The sequence below is a fragment of the Hypomesus nipponensis genome, chromosome 9, assembly GCF_054491055.1.
Source record: "Hypomesus nipponensis isolate SF chromosome 9, ASM5449105v1, whole genome shotgun sequence".
Classification (NCBI taxonomy): Eukaryota; Metazoa; Chordata; class Actinopteri; order Osmeriformes; family Osmeridae; genus Hypomesus; species Hypomesus nipponensis.
In genome coordinates, this window is record NC_140369.1 from 6,757,731 (window position 1) to 6,771,199 (window position 13,469).

The following is a 13,469-nucleotide window of genomic DNA, read 5'->3' on the forward strand; positions in this document are numbered from 1 at the left end:
ATATGTGTAGGCGGAGGGGTGTTGCTACACGCAGCGAGATGGGGGAGGGGAGGGGGATGGTTCAGGTTTGACCAATTACAGCCCTGCCCAGGGAGCCCCAGTAAGACTGTAATTGGTGATGTGCACAGGCTGTTAACTGCAGAGAGATACAGAGAGAGACCAGGAAAAAGACAGACTAAGACAAGTAGCAGGAGAAAAGGAGAGCGAGAGAGAGAGAGCGAGAGAGCGAGAGCAAGCGAGCAAGCCAATTAGGCTCAGATAACATACAAGGCAGAGAGGACAGTGAACAGAGAAGAGAAGCAGAGAAGAGAGACAGCATAATCAAGACAACGGTATCCTGCTCACAACAGGACGGTTCCTGTGTGCTATCCATGCGTGTGTGTGTGTTAATGTGCCGGTGTATGTCTGTGTGTTTAAACACACCCCAGAAGAAAAGCTTTGACAGCATGGTTCTTGTCTGAATGTGAATCCATTCAGCAAAGACTTGGGCTCAACATGATGTGCGCATGCATGGTTCGCCAAGTCTTTTATTGCAGACATGTCCTCACGGAGGCAAGCCACACATAAACAACACTCACATTTCTTAACTGATGTGTCAAATATGACACACCTGATACAATGTAGCTCAGCCAAGCCCTGGCACCTTGAAACACCTTGAAGCAGCACTTTAGACTCGGAGTGAAGTCAAGCACACCACCAACAACACTTATTAACACGCATTTGTTCTATTGACGATCCATAAAGTGGAGAGTTATGGGTAATTGTGTTTTATGGTGATGTGTAAACTAGCCCACCAGAGGGATAGTGTTAATAAAGGAGAGGACAGGGGGAATGAAAGGAGAAGAAAGAGGAGGAGAGAGGAGGGTTCTCCGCTCGAACCAATTTGCTTTGTGTGTTCTTAGCGCTGCGGCAAAGATAACAGGCTTTCAGGCCCTCAAATTAATAAGGCCAACGTCAGCTCCAGAAAACAGCCCAATTACTCCTATCACCAAGGTCTAGGGGGCTTTGTGGATTTTGAGTCAATTCATGGAGGGATTTGACAGAGAAAAGTCAAAATTCAATCATTTTTGTCCCTTCGTGCTCTTTCCCATCAAACTCTTTTGTGAGGTGGACTGTTCCAATCATCAAACTTGTCAAAAGCTGTGCCCCAGACTTAGCACAGCCCACTCAGTCTTGAAGACACTCGCAACACACGTACACATACCTGCCCGAGGTGCTCTCTGTCCATGCAGACTCAGAACCACTAAGCGACAGACGTGAGTGACAGAAACACAGCGGCATCCGCAGAAGGACCTCAACAAGAGAAGTCCATGTTCATCAGACTCTCTGACCTGGAACAATCTACACCCAAGTCTTTCTCTCACCAGACTATGTCTCTCTGTCTCTTTTGTATCGCTCGCTCTCTCTCTCTGTGCTCTTTCATTCCCCTGCCTTTTCCCTCCCTCTCCCTCTCCCTCTCCCTCTCCCTCTCCCTCTCCCTCTCCCTCTCCCTCTCCCTCTCCCTCTCCCTCTCCCTCTCCCCCTCCCCCTCCCCCTCCCCCTCCCCCTCCCCCTCTCTTCTGCTCCCTGTCGTCTCTGCTACTGTCTTGGGCTGAAACCTCTCAGCACTTTGCACTCTTCTCTCACATTTCGGGAGTCGCCCACTCCCTCTTTCAGTCACTTAAATATCCTTTTAAACACTTACTCGCGTGTTCAGCCACTCACCTCAACCCCCTTTCACTCCATCACTCACTCACTTGCATCCTCGCTCGCTTATCCCCTCCCTCCTTTCCTCCCTCTCACACCCTCTCCATTTGCACATTCTCTCAGCTCTCTGCATGAGTGAACTCATCATCCATATTAATCTATCTGTAAAAGGACTTAATGTGACACCCCACCCACTTCTCTTCACCAGCATAGTGACCTGCTTCCATCCACCCCACCTCACCCCTCCCACCTCTCGTCACCAGCAGTCACCTGACTCCCCCCCACCTCCTTCCACCATCATAGTAACTTGGCTCCACCCACCTCTCTGCACCAGCATAGTGACCTCACTGCCTCGGGGACACTTGCTGAGTAGATCCACCACCTGGTTGTGGCTCATGCTCTGGACGTTCCTCTTGTTGACCTCCACGATAATGTCCCCCTCCTTCAGGCCCCGGCAGCGGGGGTAGTCCACTATCTGCTTCACCCTCTGGCCTCCGCCCCCGGGACTGTCTGCTATGGTGAAGCCGAAGCCCTTGTCTCCCTTCTCCATGTGCACGGTGATGAGCTCCGGCTGGGTGGCGATGGAGGAGGCCATGCTCACCACGTCGCTGGGGTAACCATGGGAGCCGTTGGACGACACGTCAGCCGAGGGGCTGTGGGGGCGGGGCTCCCTCATGCCGTTAACCGGCCCGCCGCCCAGGGCGCTCTGGCTGCCGTGGCTGGAGGGCGAGTCGTAGTTCTCCTGGCCGTTGACGATAATGGGCTCCTTGTCCAGGATGGCCACGGAGGTGACCAGGCTGGTGTTGGGGTCGTCGGGGTCGAAGGGCAGCGGGTAGCCCCGACAGAGCTCCAGGTTGACCATGGAGCCGATCTGGATGGTCTGGAAGATCTTCACCACCTGAGCGTGGGTGTAGCCCAGCACACACGTGTCGTTGACGCTCACGATGACGTCGCCTGCACGGGACAACAAACGGCGTTCAGGCCAGACCGCGGTGAGGTCAGAGGTCAGGGCTTCTCCTTCGGAGCAGCCGGCGGCGGTGCCTACCTGTCTCCATCTTGCCGTCCAGGGCGGCGGGTCCGTCCAGAACCAGACTCTTGATCTGCAGGAACTCGTCGGGCTCGTCGCCCCCGACGACGGTGAAGCCGAACCCCCGACGGCTCTTCTTCAGCTTGGTGTTAATGAAGGTTCCATTCAGCTCCGCCGGGTTCCGCGTGAAGAACGGCTTCCCTCCTGGAGAACACACACACACACACACACGGAGATAACCACACTGAAAGTGATATTCCAAAACCTCATTCCTCCACAGGTACGGTGTGTGCAAATGCAGTGGGCAGTGTCAGCTTAAACGAACGGGACAACTTTGATGTGTGTTAGCTGTCTTGTCAGTGATAACTCACTCACTGAGGATTTCAGTGTGCTATGCAGATTACAACTGACTGATTATGAGTGACAGATTCATTAGGTTGAGGGGGAGTCCGAGAAGGAGAGGGCCAGCCTGTGTGATCCCAAGTGTAAACCCCTATCCATCCAACCCCTCCCAGTGAGAGGGGGCTGCCTGAGCATCCTAGCCCATCAGAGAGCTGCACTGCTGGGTCTAAAAGTCAGCATATAGGAGGAGATGCAGAATTGTTGTTATTCCTCTCTCCAAAGAGATTATTCGGCAGGAGAGTGTTGAGGTTTCGTGTTACGGGTGTTTTTCCTAGATTTGGAAAACAGATGTTCCTAAGCTTATACAACCCCCTTGTGTGATCCTGTCCCAGTAAGAGGAGCAGAGCAGCTTTGAACGCAGCTCTGAAGGCAGTGCAGAATACCCTCCTGTCACTCACACAACTCCATCTCTCTAGACAGGTTGAGAGATGCAGCAAGCTTAGGGCACACACACGACAGACTGGCGTCTGCCGTCTAAATCCAAACCAAACAACCTCCCTCTTTCCCCCCGTCTCCCTCCCTCTCCCTCCCTCTCCCTCGGTTACTTGTATAACAGAGAGGTTGACAGAAGACAGAGTTGAGCGAGATGTTTGAGTGGCATCGGTATACAATAAAAGCCTATGAACAGAAGTGGAAGATAATGACAGAGACAGAGAGACGGCATATGAAGGTGGAGGGAGAGACACTTAGCTGAGGAGGACAGGAGACGGACAGGAGTAAATGCACATGAGCAGAATGGAATGAAACAGTGGATATTCTGACAGGCTAGGTGACAAAGGAGGACAGTGCAGTTACTTGGCAACTCTTCAGCTACGGTACTACAGTGTGTGCAAAGAATGAAATATGCAGTCCCCTTGGAGTCAGCTATTGTCCTTGTGTTTGTGTCTGAGAAAAGCTTCCATCTGTTGTGTATGCGTGTTTGCGTCATTGAATTGGAGTTCAGCAAGCACTAAAGGCAGGGCATTGTGATACTTCAGCACCTTAATGTGAGGGACGAGGACCAAGACATACAGGAGAGAGAGAGGATGGAGTTCCCAAGGACAGGGTGAGAGAGACACAGAGAGAGACAAAGAGAGACAGAGACAGAGAGAGAGAGAGAGAGAGAGAGAGAGAGAGAGAGAGAGTGTGAGTGAGTGAGTGTGTGAGTGAGTGTGTGAGTGAGTGAGTGAGTGAGTGAGTGAGCGAGTGAGCGAGCCAGTGAGCGAGTGAGCGAGAGAGAGAGAGAGAGAGAGAGAGAGAGAGAGAGAGAGAGAGAGAGAGAGAGAGAGAGAGAGAGAGAGAGAGAGAGAGAGAGAGAGAGAGAGAGAGAGAGAGAGAGAGAGAGAGAGAGAGAGAGAGAGAGAGAGAGAGAGAGAGAGAGAGAGAGAGAGAGAGAGAGAGAGAGAGAGAGAGAGAGAGAGAGAGAGAGAGGAGAAATACCAAGAAAGTGTGCGTGGGGGAGGGGAAGATAGAAGGAGTAGACATGAAGAGGTACATTTGCTGGATTTTATCTGAATAAATCTATGGAGAGATAATTAGAGAAGCTGCTCGTAGGATTCTGTTATGTGCAGACCTGTCAGCAGGGGAAAACAGAGAATATCAATTTCTCTCTATGTGTTTCATGTTTTTGTTTGGTGTGTGGGCTTCTCTGTTCAGAGAGATGGAGTGATGCCTTACGTTTGGGTCCTGCAGAGGGGGGCAGCGGGGGGCCAGTCTGTGGCTCTCTGTATGTCTCCTGGTGGTTGGTGGCGTAGTTGGCCAGAGGGGCCCCTGCCAAGCTGGAATCCTCTATCCATTCTGAAACAGCAAGGAGCATACTTCCTGTTTATGGTGTCTATACAGCACACAGTTGCACCTTGCCCCACTGCTTTACCATGTTTCGCCGTGAAACTGCAGCAACAGCCTGATCCACAGTGGAAGCCGGATCGGTTTAATCAAAAGTCACCATCATGGTGTGTATCAGAACTGCAATCTTCATTAATATTCTCAACACCAAGATTAAAAATCAATGGTGGAGTAAAAAGTCGGAAAAGATATTGAGTTTCAGGAGATATTGAGCTTTACGGAGGAAAAGTCAGCGAGTAATCAACTCTGAAACACGTCTAGCTGAGCTGGCAGAACAGGGGCCGGTGGAGAGGGGCCCTGGAGGGCGACCTGCATCCACAACTCCTGCTCACCTGTGCATTCAAAGAGACCCCATGTAACCTGGAGCTAACTGGGAGTAGTCATGTGGTCTCAAGCTGGAGAATGTATCACCTACAACCTTGACAATCTCACCACATCTAAATGGACACATCTACTCTGGACAGAGAGAGGTTAAACAACAAATACAGTACCAACTTACCTGCTCACCTCTAAGTAATCATTGAAGTTAGCTTTACAAATTATTTGAAGCAACACTGACAACTTAAAATGAACTCAAAAAGGCAACTTAAGACATTAAATGTAAATCATAGTTATGCATTTATGGTGTATTGGTAGCAAATTATAAACAGCAGCAGTAGCAGTAGAGGATACAGACACACAGACAGGCAGGCTGACATTCAGACACAGATTTACATACAGACAAACAGACAGACAAAGAGACAGACAGATAAAGAGACGGACAGGCAGGCAGACAGAAACATAGACACTAGGCAGGCAGACAGACCACACAGACAGGCAGACAAAGAGACAGACAGGCAGGCAGGCAGGCAGATACATAGACACTAGGCAGGCAGACAGACCACACAGACAGGCAGACAAAGAGACAGACAGGCAGGCAGGCAGGCAGACATGGAGATAAAGAAAGGAAGTGACGCCCGTGGGGAGGGCTGAAGACGAACCTCGGATGTAGCGCTCACCTTCTGGTGGCTGCTGCTCCAGCTGCTTCCTGCGCTTGGCCTCCAGGACCGGGTTCTCATACTGGGTCTTCCTGTTGATGTGACTGGGGGGGGCGAGGAGGCCGGGGGAGGGGGGCGAGGAGGCCGGGGGAGGGGGGCGAGGAGGCCGGGGGAGGGGGGCGGGGGAGGGGGGCGAGGAGGGCGGGGGAGGGGGGCGAGGAGGCCGGGGGAAGGGGGCGGCCGGAGGGAAGAGCACGTGCATTGGAATGAACAAAAGGAGGGGGGAAGGGGTGGAGGAAAAGTGAAACAGAGAATGGAGGTGAAAAGTAGAGAAGCGGGAAGGTAGAAGGTCAACGGAGGTCATGGACAAGGGGGGGGGGGAGGTTGATAAGAGAGGAAACGAGGAGTGAATAATAAGGGAGAGATGGGACACGAGATAGAAGAGGAGTCAGAGGAAGGGAACGGAGTGGGAGATGGAGATAAGCGGTGATGAATTAGTTGTGCGCAGGCTAATCAACTGTTCAGCTGCTACAGGGAGTCCAGACAGAGGCTGACCAGCAGCCTCCAGCTGACCTGCAGACTAACTGTCACAGGGTAGCCCAGGAGGGTGGACTAATCACCCCACCACACCACACACAAACAACACTTCAAACGGTGTGGAGACTTGCTGCGAGATGACGCAGTAAACACGAATAAAAGTGAATAATATATACTGTATATTGAAAGTATCTCAAAGACAAAAAAAAAGCATGGCTTCTGCCTCCAAGGTATTGCTTTGAACCGCATCAAAACATATGAATGTATTCATGTTTTTGTGGGGATCCAATGGGCTCCCACAGAGCAGACAAACTGAATGTTTCCAGATGATAATGACACAAATAAAATGGCCTACATTTCCCAAAATGGTCAGGGCCATAAACAACGTGAGGCACATTCATTATTTAATGCTGTTTTCAGTGTCACAACTCTACAGTAAGATAAAGATGGATATGAGCCATGCATTAAAACGTGTGTGTGTGTTTACACATGTCACTTACTCAACATAGTAGACCCCGTAGACTGGATCTTCTATCTTCTCCCAGCCTGTCGGCAATTCTGCAAGAGAGGAGAGAGGGCAGAGCTGTTGGAGACAGTGCTTCTAGTCAGTCCCTGTCCGGACCGCGAGCTGGCTCAGACTGGCAGCCTGTCGCCCCTCAGAGAGCCCCAACACAGGCTGTCTGGCTCTGCTGTCCTCCACACAGCAGACACTTCACACATCAGATCACCAGACTGCAGACAGGACCTGTCTGGGACCGTAAACGACAACACCCCCAGCCCCGACGGAGAGGGGAAACACAGGTTAAGGGGGATGAGACGGGGCACAAGGGTGGGATTCGATTGTACGAGCTCTACCTGAGCCACACCTGGCACTGCGGTTTGAAAAAGGCACACACACACACACACTCATAGCACACAGACTCTGCTGATGCAGGATCGTCAGAGCTCTGTCATGCGCTTCAAACATGGAGCCTACAGCCCACTGCAGTACGCAACTGTACTGTACACATCTCCACCACCATGCTGGGGAGCAGACCGTCCTTACACTCCTAGAAAGACCGACCCGTTTCTAATGAGTGCAGAGTCCCAACATGTGACTTCTGACAGCAGACTATCCAGAGGCAGCTCAGAGTCAGAGGCACTGAGGGGGAACATTGAGCAGAGAGCCTTCACCTCAGCGCTGTGTCGATTCTAATCACCCACTTGATCTCACACGATAGTGGCTCTGCTCCTGAGGGGGCCCCGGTGCCAACGCGACTGCTTGTGGGCCCTGGGGACGTCACTGCGTGTCTGACCTGTGAGTGGCTGCTGAAGGATGCATCTGATGGTTATCAGAAAGGATTGCCCCCCACCCAGCCCTTCTTCCACACACACACTCCCAGCTCAAGAGGGACTAGGGGTGACAAATTGCCTATTAAACTCTTTGCATCTCATTCCATGTCTGTCACTCTCATGGTGAGCCGGGTTTGATTTCTCTTGAGCAAGGCGGGACTGCAGTGTGTGTGTGTGTGTGTGTGTGTGTGTGTGTGTGTGTGTGTGTGTGTGTGTGTGTGTGTGTGCGTGCGTTCCCCTTCTCAGGGAGAAGTGAAGTAACTGCGTTTTTCTCTGTATATTGAATTTCTGCGATCGATGGTTATTGACTGTGTTCATCCAATCAGAGCTGTCGTACGGATGGGGGCTGTGCTTGTCTGCGGTGCACGACACAGCGCTTGGGCTCCGAGGCTGAAGGCTGGTCTGAGAACAGCTCATTCGGATGTGACCCTGTCACTGTTTGAATACACTTCAAACGTCCAAGCGTATGGATGATGAAATGGGACGAGGCAGAAACCCAATCAGGGACAGGAACCCTGGCAGGAAATGAGATGAGACGTCTTTCTCTGCTCTGTGTGAAGGTGGGCTCGGGCCGACTGCAGTGACTGGCCCTCTGTGATGAGGCTGGAACCAGAAAGGACCAACTGACAGTGAGACCCATTAGTAACCCATCATTAGCTCCTTCGATCATTAGATCATTAGCCACACGTCAGACCATGTGGGAGTGTATCGACTGTCAGTAGCGTCTACAGACACCTCTGTCCTTCTGTCCTAGCCACCTCTGAAGACAGAAAACACATCGAAGAAACACCTCACCAAAGAAGAAACACCTCACCAAATATCACGCCAGAGGGGTGTGCTAACTATTATGTGTCCACAAGCCACAAGTAGGAAGCCTGCTGGATGGACAGACAGATCAGTTGAGGGGTGAAAGAGAAGCCTACCTAGTTCATTGTCCAGCTCCTCTGTGTGTACCCCTTCTGCTCGCGGTCCAAGTCAGCAGAGCAGGGAGGGAGGGAAGAGAAACAGACAGGGTTAACATGAAGCTTAAAGAACCTTCTCACAACATCGATGTCTAAATATATATGAACAATGATGTTAACATCCATTGGAAATCAACAATTGCCTTGCTTTGTTTATGGAATAGACTACTGAATTACTAAATTCCTAAAGGGCTAACAGATGACGTTTCTTAAAGAGCCACTTGGTGGCACTGTTCACAGTTTCCTTATACATTTAAGCCCGAGAGAGAAACCTTTAAAACACAAATCAATAAGTACTAATTACTACCAAGTGAGCTACACCAACCAGAGACAGAGGTAGAGACATAAATTACAGTATCAAATATAGACGGTGGAAGAGACAGGCTTAAAACCAGTTAATAGTTAATATCACAAAAAAAAAAAAAATTAGCAATAAGCGAACAAAAATCTCTAACATCTCGTTCGTACACTCAAGTCCTTAAACACAACCTTATATGGAAAAATGAACAGAACATTATCTGCCTGAGGAGCGGTACACACACACACACATACACACATGGCATGTGTGTGAGGGCGTGAGCGTGTCAGGGAAGGGGTGAGGCAGAGAGGAGTCAGATGATCAGTGTTGTGTTGTTGCGTGGGCAGACGTGTGCCCCTCTGTAGGACAAGGGAGCATTATTTATTTATGCTAGATGATGCGAATAATCCAGTCAGCCCCTGTGGCTCTGGGGCGGCTTGCTCAGACGGGCGGCAGCATGAGCGCACAAGACAAGAGTTATGGCCCCGGTCCTGGCACTGTGCTGCCACGGCTCAACACTGCCATCTATAGGCCAGCAGGGGAAAAGCAGGCTTGCATTGAGATGACATACCGTATTATCAGAAGGATAACAGAACTTGTTGCTGTTAATAGCTGTGCACCTATGTACTTACGGAAAGATGTCAACCGAACAGACACACGCACACACACACACACACACACACACACACACACAGTGAGGCCGTACCATCGTCTTCACATTCTTCCAGGGGCTTCTGCGGCTTGTCCAGGCAACGAGGGTCAATCCAGGATGTGGTCTTCGTGTTGTGGCTGAGGGGGGAAAAAACACAGTCAACAGGAAGTTGTGTTTTTCCTTTTTTTTTTTTTTAAGACGGCCAATAAAAACACAAACTCAAACATCCCTTTGCCACCACCTTTCCAGCCTGTGTGGTGCTGTAAGGCCAAATAGTGCCCTAGGGCCAAATACTGTCCTACCTGATGTCACAATGCCGTTCCGAAGCAAGGACGCGTCCGTCGCTATGCCAACCTTAAATTCCTGAGATATCTACGCGTGCTAGCAGGAAACTGGTCGGCATAGCGACGGAACGGCATTGTGACGTCAGGTAGGACACCATTTGGCCTCACAGCGCCCGTGTGTGTGTGACAGAGTTACGTACTCTATGAAGTAGACCTCTCCGTTCTCTGTGTTGGCCATCTCCCAGTTGTCGGGCAGAGGGCCCAGGGGGTCCTCTGGGGGAGGATGGCTGAGGTGTGTGTGTGTCTGCTGAGTGCCGTCCGTGGTTGACGGTGAGGTGTTGTTCACACCGTAGGAAGGGGCGTTCTCGCGCTGGGGGTAGGGGTGCTCGTCAAGTTCACTAGAGTCTCCTGCAAAGGTGCCAAGTGGGTGGGGGTTAGCGGAAGTGAACATGTAAACACACACAGACACACACTCGCTGAAGACGACGGTGGAGTGATGTTTCACACCATTGGGAGTCCCATTTCTGAGGACAGCTTTGGAGTGTGGTGGGACTAAGCACTCCACCCAATGCAGTGTTATTTAAAACTAGGCTTCTGTGGTTCACTAAATATGACTTGGTAAATGATAGGTTTGCTGCACTCACACCTCATAAACAGAGAGGTGTCCCTTCTCAGCCACACACACACACACACACACACACACTGCCCCTAGACCCCCCGTTGTTCACCTCATGTCTGCTGAAAGACCATAAGGGCAAGTTTACACTCACACTCCCTCGCTAACAACATGTGGCTGAATCTCACACACAAAACAAACACACTGAACCACATGCACGAAACAAAGAACATTTGGCCCCAGCTGCACCACCAATGCACAGAAAAGCATTTTAAAGACTGCTTGTGCATATAGTTCACATTCAGAACATCTTAAAATGCCCCATGTAAGAATAAGAACAAAACCACAAGATGTCCATAAGCACTGTGCCTTAAACCCCCAGATTCACACGTCTGGAGGCTATCAGGGCAGCCTACAGCTGGAAAATATTCTGGGGCATCTCTCTCTCAGTCAGTCTCCTCCACAGAGCAGCAGTGTCAAAGTCTGCTGAGGAGGAGAGAGGAGACGGGGGAGATGCTGGGAGAGTCTGCCTCCTCCTCTGGCAGCCAGGTGGCACTATGTATTATTCTCAGACAGACTGGTACTATGTATTACTCTCAGACAGACTGGTACTATGTATTACTCTCAGACAGACTGGTACTATGTATTACTCTCAAACAGACTGGTACTATGTATTAATCTCAGACAGACCGGTACTATGTATTACTCTCAGACAGACCGGTACTATGTATTACTCTCAGACAGACCGGTACTATGTATTACTCTCAGACAGACCGGTACTATGTATTACTCTCAGACAGACCGGTACTATGTATTACTCTCAGACAGACCGGTACTATGTATGCCTCTCAGACAGACCGGTACTATGTATTACTCTCAGACAGACCGGTACTATGTATTACTCTCAGACAGACTGGTACTATGTATTACTCTCAAACAGACTGGTACTATGTATTACTCTCAGACAGACTGGTACTATGTATTACTCTCAGACAGACCGGTACTATGTATTACTCTCAGACAGACTGGTACTATGTATTACTCTCAAACAGACCGGTACTATGTATTACTCTCAGACAGACCGGTACTATGTATTACTCTCAGACAGACCGGTACTATGTATGCCTCTCAGACAGACCGGTACTATGTATTACTCTCAGACAGACCGGTACTATGTATTACTCTCAGACAGACTGGTACTATGTATTACTCTCAGACAGACTGGCGGATGTGGATGCAGCAAGCCTCTGGCCGTTACACACAAAGGACCACTTGTATCCTGTATTGCCCTTCCTCAAAGCCACCATCCCTCTCTTTCACCCTCGCCTTTTCACTACTCCTTCCTTTCTAACCTTTTTTCCCTGGCTCCCACTCCCTTTTCTTTCTCTCTCTCTTGCTATTTTGCTCTTTAAATTCTTCTACTTTACTCTCTTTGCTTCTTCCTGTGCTACTGCGCTCTTTCACACACCTTACACTGCCACTCTTCTGACCATTTACAATCCTCTCTCCCTTCCGTCTTAGTCCACTCTCCCTCACCCTTCTGGAAGACGCCTCCCTCCCACTCTATTCCCCTCTCCCCCTCTCCCCCTCTCCTCCATCTCCCCCTCTCCTCCTCTCCCCTCCCTCTTACCTGTAAAGCTACTGTTCATCTCAGGGACGTCCTCGTCCTCCTCCAGGTCTGCAGGCACTATTCCAGCATTTTGCATCTCATTGTAGGATACGGTGCGTCGGGGCGTGGAGTGCTGGGAGCCCGGCAGGCTGTCTTGCAGAGCATCACCACTAATCACTGTCCCACTAGGGGGCTGGCTGGGCGGCTTGGGCGTCCCATAATAGTTACCTAGGCAACGGGGGATATTAGCATGTTTGGAAGGGAAAACAGAGCTAAGGGGCAGGAGGGGAGGTGGGGGGGGGCGCGTAATCTTTTTAGTCTTTGTATGCAGATGAGTTGGTGGGGGAGGGGGCGGGGGGGGGAGGGTGAAAAGGCATGACCACACAGTTTCTTGTTAGAGGTTTTTTCTGGAACATTGTATTGGTGGAAGTGGGGGAGGCTGGGCTGGCCCCCCCTGGGCTGTTTGCTTTCCCTGGGAAGAGGGGGAAAGCTCCATTGTTTGCAGGCAGTGACCAGGCTAAATGGACGGAACAGCCACTTCATTAAAAGTACATGTGAATGAATGTGACTGAATGGTATTTATGCCAGGCATGTTTAAATGGTCCACTTATGCGAGGTATTTTATAAGGAAAATATACACACTAACAACAGTGGGGAAACAATGACAGGGAAAACAGAAATGCCCCCCTCCCCCCCATTCAAGCCCCTTTCTTCTCAGGAGGAGACCCCTGTCACACAGACCATGATGTCAGCAGAATGCAGCAAGTTTGTTTTTGTTTTGTCAATTGACTCAGTAGCCTCTCAGTTAGCAGTAATGGTCTACAGCATATCTTCACTATCTGCTGCTAACAACAAGACTGTTGCTGGTGCCTGGTTAGATCACTGGGAATAAAACTCTACATGAGGTCTCAGCGGGTCACAGTAACGCCTTCTGAAGTGTTCCATTTTTCTAAATAACCCTCTTTTGGCTGTATGTGAAGTGCATGGGACTAGTCATGGATGCTAGTGGGGGTTGCATGGGGGCGGGGCTACCCATGCTATGAGGACTCCCAGGAGGGTGCATCTGTACCTTCATATGTTCCTATCTCCAGAAGGGTTCCACTCTTCTCCAGGTCCAAGAAGTCCTCCACAGACAGGAAGTTGTAGTCTATTCCAGAGACCTCTCCGTCTCGCGGGGGGCGGGTTGTACCTGGAGAAGCCAATCAAAGACAGAGAAAGAGTTAGCCAAGAACTGGACGATTGTGCCATGCTGCTGGGTAATGA

At 50.5% G+C, this 13,469-nt stretch overlaps 1 protein-coding gene across 2 annotated transcripts in view; it reads right to left on the bottom strand.

Annotated features, from left to right (window-relative positions):
• The window catches only part of magi1b (membrane associated guanylate kinase, WW and PDZ domain containing 1b), a 101,381-nt gene that overhangs the window by 26,391 nt on the left and 61,521 nt on the right, over positions 1-13,469 (bottom strand). For both annotated transcript variants that reach the window (XM_084704593.1, XM_084704592.1), the window contains exons 3-12: positions 13,276-13,395; positions 12,228-12,434; positions 10,182-10,389; positions 9,752-9,834; positions 8,709-8,744; positions 6,954-7,011; positions 5,938-6,020; positions 4,772-4,891; positions 2,732-2,917; positions 2,008-2,640 (exon numbers count right to left, since the gene is read on the bottom strand). In XM_084704593.1, the coding sequence (XP_084560719.1) occupies positions 2,008-2,640; positions 2,732-2,917; positions 4,772-4,891; positions 5,938-6,020; positions 6,954-7,011; positions 8,709-8,744; positions 9,752-9,834; positions 10,182-10,389; positions 12,228-12,434; positions 13,276-13,395 (1,734 nt within the window). The remainder of the gene's footprint in view (positions 1-2,007; positions 2,641-2,731; positions 2,918-4,771; positions 4,892-5,937; positions 6,021-6,953; positions 7,012-8,708; positions 8,745-9,751; positions 9,835-10,181; positions 10,390-12,227; positions 12,435-13,275; positions 13,396-13,469) is intronic.